This window comes from Macaca nemestrina, chromosome 15 (genome assembly GCF_043159975.1).
Source record: "Macaca nemestrina isolate mMacNem1 chromosome 15, mMacNem.hap1, whole genome shotgun sequence".
Taxonomy (NCBI): Eukaryota; Metazoa; Chordata; class Mammalia; order Primates; family Cercopithecidae; genus Macaca; species Macaca nemestrina.
The window spans coordinates 93,474,122-93,493,166 of NC_092139.1; the positions used below are offsets into that span (position 1 = coordinate 93,474,122).

Genomic DNA, 19,045 nt, shown 5'->3' on the forward strand with positions numbered 1-19,045 from the left:
CCAGCTTGAGTTCCAGATGATTGACTTTATACCCTTACTGCTATAAGACTGTCGGCAAATTCTTCAAGTCTCTTAGCCTTTGTTTCATCATCAGTAAAATGGCAGTGGTAATCATTACTTCATAACAGTTATAACACTGCCTGCTATCTAGCAAGCCACATCACCACTATTACCAATAAATGTATTTTTAAAAGTGTTCACCCTCCCCCCCCAGTAGAGTGAATTCCTCGAAGATAATGACACATCTTAGACAGTTTTATACCCTTCTGTGTCTAGCACAAAGCATTCAATGCAAATTCAGTGAATGAATGGAGTCATACTGAATTTAATGAGAAACATTACATTTAATGAGTGATGTTCTGTGCCAGCTGCTGTGATAAGTCCTCTCAGCATTGTGAGCATTTACCTGCATTATCTAATTTTACCTTTAACTCAAACTGTGAGAAAAGTGTTAGTATCCTCATCTTATAGATGAGGCAAGGGACGCCCCAAGAGCTGAAGTGATTCGCCCTACATCACACAGCTGGTGAATGGCAGAACTGTGATTTGAACCCAGGGCTGGCCAACTCTGAACAGACTGTGATAGAGGAGAAGCATCTACTCAGGTGGGAAGTGGGGTCAGGGAGGGCTTCACAGGGGAGAAGGCTTGAAGGATAAGCAGGAGCTGGCCAGGTGACAAGGTGAGGGGACATTCCAGGGGTATGTGGGTGTCGTGATCTTAGGATTATTTCCTCTTTCTGCTGAAACACTTGGGGGGCCCTAGTGGCCCTTGAAACCCCCTTCTAAAGCCCCCAGAAGGCCATAACTGTCCCTTCTTTCTAGAGGGACCCTCAAGGCCAGTGGGTGGTGTGTCACCCTCATATGCCCAGCTCAGAGGCATAACGTTTCTGCTGGCATTCTTACAAGATTGACCCATTCCCACTGATATCCAGAGCCTATAGAGCCTTCCCATGTATGAATTGCTGTCATGCCCTTATTCGTTCAGTCGACCCATATTCATTGAATCCTCAAGAGTCAGTTTGGCCGCGTGGTTAAGTAGCCACCACCTGGCTGGTGTCCTTGGGTGAGTGTTTGTACCTTGGTGCCTCAGTTTCCCCATCTGCCACCTGGAGACAACATCAGTACCCACTTCTCAGCATTGTGAGCATTCTGTGGGTAAACCTGTGCATGTGGTAAGCACTCTCTGTGGTGGCGATGGTTATTATTATGGTTATTCTATGTTACTATTACTTAGTAACGAGTGGTGAACCCAGCTGGGATGCACAGCAGAGGGCTGGAACTGGTGCCCACCAGGCATCTCTGGGGAACCCGGGAGCCTGCCACTAAGCTGCAGATTTGTTCTGAATTTCCCCTGCTGACTGAGGCAACTCTGGGGCAGTACCATGAGAATGAAGCCATGGCTTAATCTCCTTGACAAACATCCCACAAGCCTGCTGGTGCTGCAGTTGCACTGGTCCTGTATCTACTGCCTCATTTTGTCTTTTCATCACTCAGGTTGAAGGGGATGGGAGTGGGGACTCCCCTTCCACTGGGCATCCACCCAGGCTCTCTTTGGCCAAAGTGCCCAGTAAGGGTGGTTGAGGTCCAGATCTTACTTGCTCTTTGATCTGTACCCACTGGCTACTTAATCTCAGCTCTCTGGGCTATGGCTGTCTGATTTGTTCCAGGTGGATAATTACTTTACTAACGTCCAGATGCCAGAGGGGTGAGGGAGGTTAAAGAAAGGGTCAGATGGTAGATGTGGGACAGAAAATAGCAGAGTTGTTATGAGCCAGGTGCTGGGAGTCAGGCAGCCCGAGCTGGGCTACCTCTGCTACTTACCAGCTATGATCCTAAGCAAATCACTCGCTCTCTCAACTCCTCAGTTTCCTGTTCTGTGAAAAGGGAATAACAAAAATGCCCTTCTCATAAGATATTTGAAGGGCTTAAAGCAGATATGCCAAGTGCTCAGTGCATACCTATCCTCAGCATTTCAAGAGTGTGAGCTGTTTCTCACATAAGGGGTTATAATGAACAGATCTTTCTGTGCAAATTGCAAATTACAGGAGGAAAGCGAAAAGTTGCTGTTTCCTGCTGTCTGCAGGTCAGATGGTTTTTGGGCTTGGGAGTCTGTGAATATAAGAGCTGAGGACAGGATCAAGCCAAGACCCGTGTGTGCCCCTGTGGTTTATTTATCTCTCTGACCGGCCAGTGCGGTCCTTCAGAACAGGACCTGGCACACAAGTGCTCGCATAGTGCTTGGTGGATCCGTGAATAACAAGCAACAGTGACAGTCCCAGAGACCCCATGTGTGTCCAGTATTTAACATCCGTGAAATCCCAGTTACTCACTGCTCTCCCAAGCTGCCAATAAGGCCAATGCACAGGATGTATTTTTTCTGTTCCACTCTATACAAAATATACAACAAACGTATTAATTCCTGTCCCCTTCTCTCTGGCAGACCCTTGGAGTAATTGTCCCTCAATAGAAAGAATATTTCTGTTGATTTGGCCAAGTGGTAGATCTGGAGAGGTTTTCAAGGTAATTTCTAGTTAATTGGTTCTTGAGGAATCTGCAAGGACTCTTCTGGGTTTGCAGACCAGACTCCCCCCTTCGTTAAATTGGTTTTCAATTTGCAATCCCCTGACAGGTCTGAGCACGGTGCCTGCTCCTCACCTTGCTCCAAAGCCGCTGTGCGCCATGGTGTGGGAAGGGATAGGGATTTGTGGGGACAGGGGAAGGTCAGGGGCCACTTGTCTCCATGAAAAGCATGTGTCATTCCCCCCAGCATGAAAATACTACTTGTCCTTTGGGCTCCAGCCTCTGGGTTCTGTGAAACTCAAAATGAACGCATCAAATTAGTTGTGTGCTCCCCTTGCTCAGGCCGATTAGCATAAATTAAATTTCACACTAATTGGCTAAGGTGGAGAGAACACAATCCTGGTGCTTGGAATTAATGCTGATTTCAAGGATGGTGGTTAGGGGTGTGACCTGGGGCATTCCTGGATTGCACCGCCCTGTATCATGTGTCCAGTGCAAATCAGCACTCTTGCAGCAAGAATGATCTTGCACAGGTAACCAAATTTAACCCCTCCAAATCCAAGTGTGAGGCCAAAATTAGGAGGAGATCCTGGCAGTTTCTAGGGCAGTAATTCTTACATTTTATTGTCCATAAAAATCACCCTGGAGCAAGTTGAAATGTAGATTCCTGAATTATGCTTTAGAGATCCTGGTTTAGGGGTCTGAGAGTCCTATAATTTGCATTTTCTTTTATTTTTTAAGAGACAGGGTCTCACTCTGTCACCCAGGCTGGAGTGCAGTGGTGTGATCATAGCTTACTGCAGCCTAGAACCCCTGGGATCAAGTGATCCTCCCGCCTCAGCTTCCAGAGCAGCTGGGACTATAGGCACCCACCATCTCAGCTGGCTAATTTTTAAAAACTTTTTTGTAAAGCCAGGGTCTTGCTATGTTGCCCCGGCTGGTCTTGAACTCCTGGCCTCAGGTGATCCTCCTACCTCAGCCTCTCAAAGCACCGGGATTAGAAACATGAGCTATCGTGCTCTGCCCTAGAATTTGCATTTTAACAACTCTCCGAGATCATTGCCACGTAAGGACTTCCCCGGTGCACAGTGTAAGGAACAGCAAGAGAAAGCTCCATGCTGGAGACAACCAGGAGCACCCTAGGAGAGTCCCTCATTAATTAACTGGAGGTCCTGACTTGGATCTGACTGGTCTGAGTTCAAAATCTCAGTTCTGCCATTTACGCGTGATGTGACTTTGCAGTGCTTCCCCCAAGCCTTCTTTCTCCTCTGTGTCTATTAAAATGTGCATTTTGGTCTCAGCAGTTGGTGATGCGGTCAACAGGGTGGGAAGCAGATGGGCTGGAGAAGTGAAACAGATGGGGAGCATGGAATGCACAGAGCAGCCTCAGATTTTGTTTTGTTTTTTTTTTTTTCACTCTTTTTGAAAGATATTTTGTTTTGTTTTCTCATTACAAAATCAGTTTAAAAAAACAACAATACAGAAATGCATCACAAGAAAACTGGAGTTCCCTGTGATCCCATCATCCTTCCAGGAAAAAAAAAATATCCCAATTAACAGTTTGGGAGTGCTTTGTTCTGTGCAAACAAAAATGAGATGACACCAAACATTCTATTCTGCAAATTTGCCTTTTTTTTTTTTCCCTTTGGCAATATTTCTTGGGGATATTTATTTTTTTATGTCAGAACATAGATCTGCATCTTCCTTCTTCATGGGACAGCTGAATAAATTTTGAGCCTGCCTAAGCTACCAAGAGAGGCTAGCTCAGGAAGGGCAGCTACATTGCTCATTGTAAGAACTATTTACCTTCTCAGTCAAAATAATGCAGAGTTGCCCCTAAATATCAGTCATGATGCAGAGGGTCCGATGAAAGAGTGAGGCGTTCTAACATCTTCACATGCAAAATTTGCAGCAAGAGGACATGTGACCACACCTAATTCAATGCATTTTACAGCTCAAGTGACTAAGGCTCCAGAGCAGGAGGGATTGTCCAAGGTGTTAGTTGTTGAGCCTGGACTTGAACCTTGCACCCTACCTCTTTCTTTTCTTACAATTCCGCTGCCTCCCATAAGAGGTTTCTCTGCCTCTTAGCCACAAACACTCCACTCATATATTTCTCCCCTACGTATTCTGCCATATCCTCAAACCCTGAATGCTTCATTTTGGAACAGTAATGCCACAGAAGCCCTGTGGCATTTGGCATCGGTGGCTGGTCAGTTAATCAGAAAAAAAAAATTCAGTGCAGCTGGGAATTCGTTTAAAAAATTCTATTTTAAAATTAATTACATGTATAATTGAAATCACTGCATTTCTGAGGCAGGACCCATTGATTCTTTCTTTCTCAAACCACACTCGTAATATACAACTGTATGATTTCCAATTGTGGCTTCTTTAAAACAGAGCCAATGGCAAAGTAATTTGGATACAAAAACCTAATTTTTTACTTCGACTTTCTGTTTAGTTGTTGCAATGCCTATTTGGCAGCATTTTCTAAAAGCAGCTTACCTTTATTAATTCCTTCCGAGGCATTCAACCTAGTGTTCATGGAAACTCTGTCCAGCCATATTCTATAAGTTTATGTAGTAGCGAACGGAATAGATAGCTACGGTAAAAATGCAACAGGCAAAAACAGTTTGGGAGCACACACACTGATGCTGGATGTGCATGCTGTCACCTGCTAGGGGCAGATGGGCCATGGAGAATTGCAGAGAGGTGGTCTGGCGGAGAGCATTCTGGTGCTGTGGGTATCCCTCAGTGTGTCTTACTGAGGGACAGTGTTGGTACATCCAGTGAGATGATTTGCTAAAAGCTGGTTACAAAGAGATTCCACTAAAATGGCCATGTTTAAAACTGAGCACTTACTACGTGCCAGCCACTGTGCTAACCTTTCAATGGATTATCTCCTGGAATCCTCAAAATAATGACATAAGTTGTTTTTCCTCCTTTAAGTCTGAGAAAACTGAGAACCAGCAAGGCATCCTGCTTGGTGTAAAGTTACACAGCTAGTGAGTGTTGGACCAAGAGTTCTACCACATCAAGACCAATACAATTCTGAAGTCCATCCTCTTAACCACTTGATTATACTTAAGGGTTGTTTTCCCATGATAGCTGGTGATTTGTCCAAAGGTGGTCCAGTGCATGGGGAGAGAAGGGTTAGTGGCTCCACTGAGTGACCCTTCCTTGATCGCCCCATTCCCCGTCCCAGATTGCTGACTTGACCACTGAGCTGGCTGATGAACGCTTCAAAGGTGATGTGGCCTGCCAGGTGCTGGAGAGTGAGCGGGCAGAGCGGCTACAGGCCTTCCGGGAGGTCCAGGAGCTCAAGGTGAGTGGTCAGGGGTGGCCAGGGGTGGCTGAACACGGTGGCTAAAAATGGTTGGGTCTGTCCCCCGACCCTCTCATTGGGGATCAGTATGCTTAAGCAAGATGCACAGATTGACTGACTGCTGGGCTCAAGGTCCTGGGGGACACTTAGGTCTCCTAAGGTTTGGCCTTGGGAGTGTTATGGGTGGATAGTCCCTGACTGGAGAGCCAAATAGGAGAGGATTGTGTAGAAGGTGGACAGTCTTTGGCCTTGGAGGTGATTTGGTGAGAAATGTGCCAAAGGTGGCTAGCTCATGGTCCTGGATTCTGCATGGCTCAGGGGACTGTGCAGAGGGTGGCCAATCCGAGCCTTGGAAGCACCATGGGTAAGATGACCAGCCCAGGTCTTCTGTCCAGCTCCAGTTTGGACCTTGAGCCATTTCTTCTAGAGCAAGCATGAACAATTCCAGAAAAAATTGGGAGACGTGAATAAACAGCTGGAAGAAGCCCAGCAGAAAATTCAGCTGAATGACTTGGAAAGGAGTCCTGCTGGAGGAGGTGAGCAGCCTGGGACCCTTGGGGCTGGAAGCTGACGGGCAAAGTTGTCTTTTCCATTTATTCAGTCACTCATAGATAGAGCACTTTTTAGGTGCTAGACATCGCATGAGGGACTGCGACTCTGGCAGAGCAAACAGGCACAGTGTTACTCTCTTGGAACTTACAGTCTAATGGAATAAGCAGATATTGATCAGACAATCCAGCAATATCCTAGATAGCAAATTATCCATATGATATGTGCTGTTTAGTTTTAATGCAAGTGATGATTTTAAAATAGTAGCTTTTTAGGCAAGGTATGTTTATGTTTATGTGAATATTTTAAAAATAAATTTTCAGAGGCCTGGAGTGGTGGCTCACACCTGTAATCCTAGCACTTTGGGAAGCTGAAGTGGGAGGATCGCTTGAGCTCTGGAGTTCAAGACCAGCTTGGGCAACATAGTGAGACTCCATTTCTACAAAAAATTTTAAAATTTAGCCAGGTGTGGTGGCCTGCGCCTGAAGTCCCGGCTACTTGGGAGGCTGAGGTGGGACGATCGCTTAAGCCTGGGAGACCTAGGCTGCATTTCAGCCTGGGTGACAAAGCAAGAGACTGTCTCAAAAAAATACAAATAAAAACAGAATATAAATTTTGAGGAAGGCAGTCTAGTGGTTAAAAGTTGGAACCTATGAAGTTGTATTTCTGGATTTGGATTTTGGGGCAAAGAAATCGTGCCTCAGTTTCTTCCTCTTTCAAATGGAGGTTGGCTTAAATAATTGATAGAAAATGTTTAGCCACATGTATAGCATAGAGTGATGAATAGCTAATAGCTGCTTTACCGTTATTATTATGAGGAATAATGAGATCATAGTCCATCCTTATAGCAACCTGCAGAACAGAAACTACAGCTCTCCCCATTTCACAGAGGGTAAAGCAGTGTCAGACACTCAACAGTTACTGAATGGCGAGAAGGCAAGAGGACTCTTGGTTTTAACCAGGGATGTTATACATTTGTTCAGTCGTGCCAGGAGTTTCTGGGGGTGTCCTTCTTACACAGTTTCCTGGAGACTTTGTGATTGGATGGCCCGGTGACGTCTTTGCCAGCTTGTCACTGTGCCTCCCCAGCCTAATGGAGTTGGGTGAGAAGGATATCAAGTGTGTCAGCTTCTATAAAATGTCAGCATTATTCCCTCCGTGTGTCCAGGTAATTTGTGCCCTTGAAATGTCAGGGACACTCAGAGGAATGGAGATCAGGGGTCTGTGGAGAAGAGACAATGCGTATTTATTTTCTGTTGAATTCTTGTTCTTCTTCCATCCTGGCTACCCCCGTGGCAGGCATTTACCGGGGAGGTTAATACAGATGAGTTTGAGGCTCTCTTAAAAGCAAGACCCAACAAGGTAGGGTATACATAGGGAGAGGGGAACATGTTGGTATAGAATCAGTAGGGTGGTCCAATCTCTGGCCTTGGAGGTAATTTCTAAAAAATCCCCAGAGGAACGCCAGTGTCAGTTCCATCTGCGTGAGATTCATGTCCAAATAATGCTTCCCAGTTTGTTTTCCTCTGTTAAGACTGGGGTGTTAATGAGAGGGGGACATGTGCTTAGCTCATGAGCACATTAGTCACAATGCTATGTGGGCTCTCAGCTCTGGATGCTCATTCCAAGAAGCCAACCCACAAATATTTTGTTTTTCATTATGAAAGTAATACATACTCATTATAGAAAATGTCTAAAATATAGGAAATTTGAAAGAAGCAGTAAAACATTTTAATCATATCATTGCAGTGGTACCACAGCCATCTCTATGGTTCAAGATGGAGTGTGAATTATTTAAAAAATATGTTTTCCTTTATGCATGGCTAAATATTTAAAGAGAACCTTTTATGATATGCACTCAGCACTGAGCTGGACACTGTGGGGGTTACAGAGGAATTTTAATTGGGCCCTGCTCTCAAGATATTTGCAAAATAAATGGGGAGATCAGGTAAACTCAGGAAAACACGTTGATTAAGGGTGGCACTCATGGGCAGGGAGATTGGAGGTAGAGATGAGCCTTGAAGGAGAACAGTTTCCCCTCTTGTTCGTGTTGCCCACTCATGCCACTTGCTCTATAGCACATCATGGCACAGAGTACATGGGAAGCTGCAGAAATGCTTTCTGCTGCTGCTTCTTACTTTTGCAGGCCATGCTGCTTGTGATTGTGAGGCTTTTCCTGGTGGAGAGATAGTGTGCTTTTCCCATCATGATGTTTTTACCTTGGTGGAAGCTTGAACAAGCTTTAACTCTTTATTATTATACCATCCTTCATTTGGTTAATGATGTAGAAATCTCTATTGAGGTCACCTCTTTCAAGAACTTAATCCTACCATCCATCTATCTATCCATCCATCCATCCATCCACCCATCCATCCATCTACCCATCCATCCATCTACCCATCTGCCCATCTACTCACCCACCTATCCATATACCCTACCATTTATTTATCTCTCAATCCATGCATTCATCCACTCATGCACCCACTTCTCTGTCTACAGTAACATCCATCCATCCATCCACTATTCCACCTACACAACCAACTATTTATCCATTAATCCTCCACCCTATCATCTAGTCAAACATCCTATCCATTCAATTTTCCACCTTTCCAGTGGAAGTTGTCGAGCATTTACCAAATGCTAGGCATTATAGTATACTCTGGGAACACAATGATGAACAAAACAAGTTTGTTGTCTTATTAATTTGAGTTCTCTTCTTGATTTCTATAAGCTTCTTTATGAAAGCCCTGATCATACTAGGTTTCAGCTGTCTTTTTACTTGTTTCCCCTGCTTGATTATTCTGGAAGGTAGGTGGATATGGCTTCTTATTCATTTCACTGTCCCTTGCATCTTGTACAAAGTAGTGTGCTCAATGAGTGTGTGAATGGATGGATGGAAGGACAGATGGATGGATGATAGGTGAATAAGTGGATGGTCTTTATCTTTGGTCATCCACTTGTGGAATGTTTTCCACAGCTTCATTAACTTAATGGGCATTATTCTATTATGCAGATAGTCAAAAGATAAGATGTATCAACCTAAAATAACCCATTCTAATCAGTCTAACAGTTTTAATCAAACCAGCCAATAATTTTTTTGAGATGTTTACCAAATCGAAGGATTTGGTGTCCATCTTATCTTGTGGAGACATCTTCTGACCAGTTTAGTAGTCTTGAATTATTGCTAATTTACTTATTTGTTAATTGGACCAACAGCCAATGATTATATACTCTGTACAACCCAATAAATTTGGCTAGTAGGATGACTCTTTTTACCTGATTATTGTATTAGGTTCATTAAGCAATCCATGAGCTTGTATCAACATGTATGGGAATCTGCTTGTAGGGAACTCTTCCAGAGGGTGTGAAGGACTCACAGATGACTGAAACAGCTCCCTTGCCCTTAAGGATTATGAAATTTCCTTGGAAAAGGGAAGATATGAATGTACTTATAGAGACAACTAAACAGTATAAGGCAACCAACCTTAGAAGAGTGAGCAGTCAAGAACTTTAGACAGTTGGAGGTGGTCAGGACAGGCTGCCTGAAGGAAGCGTTGTTTAAAACTCAGAGTTAAAGCATAGTTTCTTGGTCCAAGGTTGAAGCTCAGGGGCTCTGTGAATGTTGTGAAATTGCATGCCAAGAGCCAAGAAAGTGGAGGAGAGCCACTCTCACTCTTGCCTTACACTCATTTGGCCTCTTATCCTGGTCTCCCTGACTCCGTTAAACAGCAGACGAGTGGCAAATGCGCTTCGACTGTGCTCAGATGGAGAACGAGTTCCTCAGAAAGCGTCTGCAGCAATGCGAGGAGAGGCTGGACTCGGAGCTGACAGCCAGGAAAGAGCTGGAGCAAAAGGTAAGATGTGGGGATAGTCTGGGCCACAGAAGTGTCAGAGAGTGGGCAAGCTCTCACCTCCACTGTGGGTGATCGAGGTATTAGCTGACCCTGGGGAGGGAGGAAGAGGATACCGGCCACTTCAGGTTTCTCCATCTCCACTGTTATTACAAATGCTGGTCACTGGGAGACATGAAAAATATTGTCTGTACATGTGGATCTTCTATCCAGAGACTGCTCTGTGGTGTAAAGAACATGGATATTAACTCAGGATATCTGAGTTCCAGTTCCATTTCTACATGAACCCTGTGGAAGTCACTTTAACTCATGTTTCTTATCTATTACATAATTATCAGTGGTCTTAAAACTGTCACGTTTCCCTGTTGCCTCTGTTCTAATCTGCTACCTTCATCTCTCATCCAGACCAAAGCAACAACCTCCTAGCTGTCCTCCTTGCCTCTGGCCTCTCCTCTCAACCACCTGCCACACTGCAGCCAAGGAATGTTTCAGAGTCTCTTTCAGATTGTTCTGTGATCATAAAGTATGCTGACTCTCATGGTGGATTTTTTTCCTTGCATGTTTTGTAAATTTTGTTTTTGAGCTCATCTTCAACAGGTTTCTCTGCTCCTCCCGCAGTAGTCCCAGGTGTTCTGCATTGTGGAATGTTTTGTTTTTGTTTCTCTCCCAGTGAATTTTTGTGTGTGTGTTTAGCTATTTTTTATCGTGAGTTAATCTTCAGCAGGAGATTTAATTTTTTTTTAACATTCTGTTGATTTTGATGGGAGCCCTTTGATAACAGGGTCGTGGGTGTGTTCTGCTAGAAGAAACCCTTTTTCACTTTCTTTGGCAGCAGTCCCTGAGATCATGCTAAATTCTTGGTCTCAGATTTTTTGCAGCGTGTAAAAATTGTCAGTTGGATCTCTAAACCCACATGAGGCTTAGACCTGGGGTTTAAAATTCTTATGAGAGTACTTCTTCACCCACCTAGATCCAGGGTGAAAGCAAGCTTTCTTACCACCTTCCAGGCCAGGATGTGGAGCTTTTATTTTCTCTTCTCACTGAGGTGCATGCAGTTCTTTGAGGGGTTTGTCAGTGCAACGGTCTTCATTCCAACTCTTCACCTTCCATGAGCCCAGAGCCTTGTCTTCTGTCTCTGTCTAGACATTGAAACACAAACCTCTATCCTAAAGGACATTTCTGGATCTATCAACTGTTCTTCCCCTTCATCTTCGCCGCCATGATATTAGTATGCACCATTATTGTTAGGGCTTTGCATCCTCTGCATTTCTGATATCCTGAAATGTCCTTCTTTCTTGAAGGTGACATTACAAATCTAATGCAATCTTATCTATATATATAATCTTATCTAGCCTTTCTAGATGAATGTACAGATAGTTTAGTCTCTTTGCTTGTCTTCTGTGGCCTCCAACTATCCCTCATCTACATTCTAACCAGTTCACACTCTAACAAATTGTGTGCTAGTAAATGACTCCGGAAAAAAGAAAAAGCCCTGATTTGTAGCACTTGCCAATTTCCCTGGTGTAAATACTCCCAGCATGGCCAATTTCAAACTACCATTGTGATGTCACTAACATGGAATTTGAAAGGGATGCACAGAATTGGCTCTGTGCATCTCTTTCAAATTGGTACCAGCCGACTCCAGCACAGCATTGATTCCAGCCACACTCCGTTTTTTTTTTCTCCTTCCAAAAATGTCTGATTCTTTCTCACCTCTGCGACTTTGCATATGCTATTTCTTCCTCCCAGAGCAATCTTTCTTTTTCTCTCCTGCCTAGATATCTCCAACTATTCTTAAGATCTTAGCTTAAATGTCACTCTCTCCAGAAAGTCTTTGCTGACGCAGATTGAGTTGGGAGTCCCTGAGTTGTCTCCCAAAACATAGGCCTCATCATGCTGTACTGTAATTGCCTACGCACTTCATAGTCTCTCCCATTCGATATAAGAGCCATAGGGTGGAGGTTATATTTGTGTATCTATTCTATTCTCAACGTGAACAAAAAGTATCATATGATTGCCTTGCAGAGGTGGGCCTGGGTGAGATCACATGGGATTTTATAAACAATGGAAGTGACTCTTGGTATCCTTTATGCTGGTGGTGATGGTTTTAGTGGTCACTTTCAAGATGAACATTGCATCGTGGTCCTCAAGAGACACTTGAACCATAGATAAACACAGATGGACAACTGCAGGAAAGCAGCCCAGTTCTTTAATAACAAATTACAAAGTTGAGTCAGTTTCCCTAGGGAAGGGGGATGTTTATGATACATTAAAAAGTAATAAAACTGCAACCTTTTCTGAGCGGCAGAATATAAGAAAACATCCCATTTGCCTTCAAATACTGAATTTAGAATTACAGACTTCATTAACTCAGAGTTTTGCTTATTTAAAGCAATTCTGTAATGAGGCCATTTCTTCAAAGCCAGTGTGCTGAGTTGCACGCTCTGCTCTTTCCCAGACCTAAACTAGGACATTTGGGAGAGTGTTTCCTGGAGGAAGATGCAAGAGTCTTTATGTTTGTTTGTTTAAGGCCGTGTGCATTCAGGTGTTAATTCAGTCCATGCAAAGTACCATTTGCTGCTTTAACCTTTAAGGCTTGTCACTTGGGATTCCAGGTCAGATTTTTTAGGTGTGTCATTTTGGCTGCTCTGTGGCTAATCCTCACATATCCCTTCCGATCGTGTCGGCTGGTGGGGATATGAGTTATCTGGTGGCTCAGGGGGTCATCAAGTTGAGGCAGGGTAGGTAAAGTCTGTGGGAGCATTGGCTGGAGATTTAAAGTAAAATCAACCTTAAGAGAGTGATGGAATTATCCCCACTTTACCCCTGAGCAAACTGAGGCTCGGAAAAGTAGCATCCTGGAGGTGGCCCAGGAGGAAGGTAGTCAAGACAGGGTCTCCCCATTCCAGCATCTGCTGTTTTCTCATTACACACCTTGGAAATAGCAACTCCTTGAAATACAAAGTAAAAAGCGCATTCCATGCCCACAGAGCCAGGTAATTCATTCTATTACTCTTACAGCTCGGGGAGCTGCAAAGTGCTTATGATGGGGCCAAGAAGATGGCTCACCAACTGAAGAGGAAGTGCCACCATCTTACCTGTGACCTGGAGGACACCCGCGTCCTGCTAGAGAACCAACAAAGTCGAAACCATGAGCTGGAGAAGAAGCAGAAGAAGTGAGTTGCATCCCTCACCATCACCTGGGCTGCCAGGGTGGGCTACATTGGAGCTGGGGTCTTCTCGGGTATCCAGGTTCTCCTTCTAACTCCCTCACTTCAACTCTCTTGTTTTGCTCTAATCTTCCTCCCTGTCCCCTCACACCTTATTCCTGTATGGGTCTCCCAAGAATCCAGCAAGAAATGATTCTTTTCTCTTAGCCAGCCTCAGCTATGTTGCCAATTGACCGTGTGACCTTGGGGAGCTTTCTTTGCCTTTCTGGGCCTTAACATCCCCATTTGTCGAGCGAAGGGTTTGTTGTGGAGGGTCAAGACTGCTTGGTGATTTGGAGCCCAGGTATTGATACTAAAGTCATCTCATTCAAGTCCTGAAGGTGCCTCTTTCTAGATGTGCGACCTTGAGCAGGTCATTCAGCCCTTCCCAGCCAAATTCCTTACCCGTAGGCTGGGGATAAGATCGCCCCCTTGTGGTGCGGACTGAATGATGCAGTCAGTACATCTAAGTGGACTGATCCTGGTTCCTATTTCCATTGGTGAAAATTGGGCTAGAGAATATGGCCAAAATATGGCCTTCTCATTTAGGATTTGGACTCTTAGATCATATGAGCCATTCTGGCAGAGACTGGGCCTTGTGCACCAGCAAGATGCTAATCTTGAATCTGCGCAGTGTGGTTCCCATACTTGCGTTCCCGTTGGGTTGCTGTTACAACGGAGTGATGGTGGAGCCTGGATTTGTATCCAGATTCGCACACTCATAGGCTTCTTCATGCAAAACCTCAGAACCTGTGATGCTTGGACACCTTGGCTGTGTCTGAAGTTCTCCAGCTCACTTGGTGAGGGTAAAGGTATACAGGGGTCCTGTTTTGAGCCAGCTAAGACCTAATGGGAGATGTCACAGAAGGCAAATAGGTGGGAAGCAGCCTCTTTTAGAAGGCCCATGACAAAATACAGACAAATGTTCCTGCGTGAGCCAAGACGTGATTTTGTGGAAACTGCCTCCTTTCCAAGAAGTAGGAAGCAGAATTATATTTCCATGGAGGTGGCATAGATTTTGAACTTGATCTGCGTTAAATATCATTTCTCTTATTTATCCTTCAGCTTTCCTGAGCTGGCTTCTTCATCTGAAAAAGGTCTTTGGGGGATCGTTAGCTTGCTCTCCACCCTCAAAATAAGAAAGGCTTATTTTGCGTTTATTGATATATCACTCTGTTCCCCTTTCCACCTCACCATGGGTGCTCTGGCTGAACCTTACCGTTGCAGTAGGGAAAATGGCTTGGCTCCATCTTGGCCACCTGCTGTGTGACCTTGGCAAATAACACCATCTCTCTGGGCCAGAGAGCGACTGATGTTTCAGATGAGTCCTTGGACTTAACAGGTCATCTGATCTTGAAGAATGGGTCTGACATATACCCCTGTCTGTGAAACAAGAGGTTTGGACTCCATCATTCCCCAGGTTTCTCCCCGCTGTAACCCTCTTGGCCCCTAATTATGGGTTCTACTCCTGTTCTGAAAGGCCTAACAGAGGGTTTCAGCCCTGGATGAGGGTTTCAGCCAGCCTCTGGAATTTGCACAGCCAGAAAATTCCATCTTTCTGGTCTTTCCTTTTCCCTTTGGACAGAATCCCTCATTACAGGGACTTATGAATCTCCCCAGGATACCCCTCCAAGGAAAGTTCCTATTTCTTCATATTTGTATGTCCTCCTCTCAAAACTTAGCTTTCTTGTGATGCCCTCTGCTCTGTTACCATCTCTTGGCAGAAGCTAATTTATGTTTTGATGCCAACTGCAGATAGCAGGCATTACCTTTCCAGGTAGATTAGCGTTTATGTCTCAGTCTAACTGTGGAAGTTTGGGCAGAATGATTATGGTGAAGGAAAAATCTAGAAGTCAGTAAATACTTCCTTGCATCTCTCAATGCTTAATCGAAATGTAGATGCAGCTGCCTCCTGAGTTTGCTGGGCCCAGGACAGAGGGACGTCTCCCCATTGGTAGAGTTCTCTGTTTGCCACTTTGGCTTCTAAGTTCAGAGTGGCCTGGAATGGTTTCATTTTGGTTGGATTGTTTGTGGCATGATTACCCTATGGGTCACAAAGCTTGGTTCTGAGGGCTGATGAAACCCCAGGTAAGCCCTGGCTAGACTCACTGGCTCCCACGCTCAAGGGAGGCTGGACCCAAGGCCTTTTCTTAGCAGGGTGAAGATTGTGTGCAAATCTCTCTGGCCTCAGGTGATTGGCTGGTCAGTGTGAGCTGTTTGGTAGGAGTTGGGGTCTGTAGTAGCTACTCTTTGGCGTCAAGTGGCCTGTTAAGTCAAGGACTCCTCTGCACCATCAGTTACTGTCTGGCCCCCACTGTCTTCCCTTACCTGTCCCAGGAATGGACAGGTAGATGGGAGATTAGCTAAGACACTAGGGAAGCTGAGCCCAAATCCACTTCCACCACTTTGGAATTTGGGGCCGAATCACTCCTCCTCTCTGAACTTCAGTTTCCTCCTCGGTGAATGGGTTGAATGACATGTTTCTTGCTGAATTGTTGTAAGAACGACATGGATCCCAGCCCAGGATGTGGCACATTGGGACGGCTGGATCATCACGCTCATCACAATGCTTCCATTCAGAGGCAGCAAATAGTGCCCTTTGGATGATGTCACCAACAGCCAATCAGAAAGCTCCTGAGCTGTTCCAACAGGAGGGCTCCCTTATGATTGGGTCTCTCAGGAGTCTGAGACTTTGAGTGATAGTCTAATATTAAGGAACATTGGATAATCTTATAACAAGAGAGACTTTCTTGTCACCAAAGGCCAAACCCCATGCCCACTTCTGCCATATCAAGATCTCTGGAGCAATGGGACTTCCTGTTTGGGCCAAGGGCAAGTGACTCAAAGTCACACCTTACTGAGGCTTGGCAAGGGCTTCTCTATTGGTTTCCTCATCTGTGATACTGCCAGGAGGCTGAGACAACTGAACAGAGTGACGTAACATCCAGGAAGTGCTTCTCACCCAGTGGTCATCACAGAAGGGCAGGAGGGCCCCTAACAAGGCGTTAATTCCCTGGATGACATTCAGTAGGACTGACTAGGCTGTGTGTTTTCTGCTTGAGAAACAAATGAGGACAAGAATGTATAAATGTCCATCATTTTATCAATAATCAGCATGCTTTAGTGTGGCACAGGAGAGTATAAGCCAGACAATATGTTAAAATGTGAAATGTAGAATATCCTCATTCTACTTACATCCATTTGTTTGCTCACTGGTTAGGAAATAGTGGATGTCAAATGGGACCTGATAGATTTAAGGGGCCTTGACATAGACTGGCAGACCAGGTAGATCAGGTTTTTTGTTTTGTTTTGTTTTTCTGAGACAAGGTCTTGCTCTGTCACCCAGGCTGGAGTGCAGTGGCACAATCATGGCTCACTGCAGCCTTGACCTCCTGGGCTCAAGTGATCCTCCCACTTCAGCCTCCAGAGTAGCTGGGATTACAAGTGCATGCCACGATGCCCAGGTAATTTTAAATTTAAAATTTTTTTCATTTTAAAATTTTTAAAATAGAGATGGGGTCTCACTTTGTTGACCAGGCTGGTCTTTAACTCCTGGCCCCAAGTGATCCTCCTACCTCGGCCTCTCAAAATGTTGGGATTACAAGCATGAGCCACCGCACCTGGCCATTTTTAAAAATATATCCTTTATATCTGTATATAGTTTTATTCTATTTTCATTTTTGTCCATTTATTTTTATTAGATTTTAGGGTTAGCATTTAGATTAGCATTTTAGTAGGGAGCTGATGAGGGCAGCAGAAGTTTCAGTCTAACGGTGGAAATTCAGTCAGAATGACTCTGGCGAGGGAGAAATCTAGAATAATAAGTTCAAGTATTTTTGTGGCCACTCTATCTAAACCCTAAAAATTGCTCTGTGATTTTTCAGATTCCCATCCTACATCCACAGCCTTACGTAAAAGCATTGAGAAAAATTTCCAACTCCTCATTCTTTTTTTCTCTTTCTTCTTCCTTTCGCTCTCTTTCTCATGGTTCTTGGGAATCTAGTAGCCTCTCTGCAGCCCCTCCCTGCCCCTGCCTCAATCACTCCCCTACCCACCTGCCTACAGAGCCCTGACGCATGTTCTGCTTTGGACAGGTTTGACCTGCAGCTGGCCCAGGCCCTAGGTGAGTCTGTGTTTGAGAAGGGTCTCCGTGAGAAAGTGACCCAGGAGAACACCAGTGTCCGGTGGGAGCTAGGCCAGCTTCAGCAGCAGTTGAAGGTAAGGGATAGGGGACACAGAGCTGTTTTGGCTCTTGGTGGCTGAATCTCAGGAAACTCCAGCGTGCACCTGCTGCAAATGGTGACAGAGAGAAAACTTCACAAGGGTATCCTGGTCTGTCAAGCAGCTGGGTCCCAGTGTGTCTTAATAAAATAGCAAACAGTGGCTGGCAAATTGATAATCAGCCTTTATTTGAGCAATCTTGATGTCTTGATCTTGCTCCAGTTACCTGCACAGGTTCCGAGGTGCTTACCTGGGAGGTACGACAGGCTCAGCAGAGAATGAGTTAGCTATAACTTTGTCCAGGAGCAATGCCCTGGTCCATGCAGGCTCCAGTGCAGAGAGATTTTACTAAAATACAGCACGGGTGCCTCACTCAGCTGCTCCTCATCCTTTTGTGGTTCTCTACTACTCGCAGGAGAACCTCTGGGCACTTTAGCCTGGTACTCAGCTCCTTCATGATCTAGCCAAGAGTTATTTGATCCTGGAGCTGACTTTCTAACCTGGAAGAGTCATTTCTGAGCACTTTGCCTCCCTGCTCCAACATCTCAATCCAGCCTCAGAAGGCACACAGGGAAGCTTTAGCGATGTGCCTCCACTTCCCTTATAAATGGGGTCAACCCTTCTTGTAGGTGCTCTGAGATTGAACTCTAGGGACAGTCTACTCCAATCCCACCTCCCATCCCCAGCTCCATGCCTGTAGGAGCAGTACTGAGAGCAGCCCTTGCTGGTGTCCCACTGGGGGCGCTGTGAGGGGCCGTGCAGTCCAGGTGGAGACGGCAGGCACTGGAAAGTGGAAAGCACCACTCCAGCCCCAGTTGACTGTAGAGGTATCTCTGGAGGAGGAGGGAGACATACTCATGTGACTCCGGACCTCTGTCCCCTTTGTCTCTGTAGCAAAAGGAGCAGGAAGCCTCGCAGCTGAAGCAGGAGGTGGAGATGCTACAGGACCATAAACGGGAGCTGCTAGGGTCACCCTCTCTGGGGGAAAATTGCGTTGCTAGCTTGAAGGAGAGGCTCTGGAAGTTGGAATCCAGTGCCGTGGAGCAACAGAAAGTCCAGAGCCAGCAGGAAAACACCATCAAGCAGCTGGAGCAGGTAGGAAAGCCCTGTCCCAGGGCAACACCCTGTTCCATGTCTCCAATGCAGAATGATGTTATTAAAATACGACATGGGTGCCTCACTTGACTGCTCCTCATCCTTCAGTGGCTCCCTTTTATCCCAGGGAACTTTTAAGCTCCTAAGGCTGACATTCAGATCCTTCCTGATCCAGTTTTCTCCTGCAAGGTTCAGTGTCACCTCCTCAGAGAAGCCTGCCTTAATCACCTTGCAAATAGCTCCCACTATGTTACATTCATTTCCTGTCTCCTTAG

General features: G+C 45.2%; 1 protein-coding gene and 1 long non-coding RNA gene across 5 annotated transcripts in view; one reads left to right on the forward strand and one right to left on the reverse strand.

Annotated features, from left to right (window-relative positions):
* The window catches only part of LOC105495709 (myosin XVIIIB), a 300,538-nt gene that overhangs the window by 147,648 nt on the left and 133,845 nt on the right, over positions 1-19,045 (forward strand). For 3 of the 4 annotated variants that reach the window (XM_071080310.1, XM_071080312.1, XM_071080313.1), the window contains exons 26-31: positions 5,726-5,845; positions 6,273-6,381; positions 10,124-10,248; positions 13,267-13,421; positions 17,549-17,672; positions 18,570-18,770. In XM_071080310.1, coding sequence (XP_070936411.1) covers positions 5,726-5,845; positions 6,273-6,381; positions 10,124-10,248; positions 13,267-13,421; positions 17,549-17,672; positions 18,570-18,770 — 834 coding nt within the window. The remainder of the gene's footprint in view (positions 1-5,725; positions 5,846-6,272; positions 6,382-10,123; positions 10,249-13,266; positions 13,422-17,548; positions 17,673-18,569; positions 18,771-19,045) is intronic. The other variant, XM_071080311.1, reaches the window with a different exon arrangement.
* LOC139358700 (uncharacterized) lies at positions 10,354-15,920 on the reverse strand. Its single transcript, XR_011614013.1, has 3 exons — positions 15,783-15,920; positions 14,674-14,837; positions 10,354-10,466 (listed from the first exon to the last, which is right to left on the reverse strand). It is a non-coding gene; the product is annotated as an uncharacterized lncRNA (long non-coding RNA).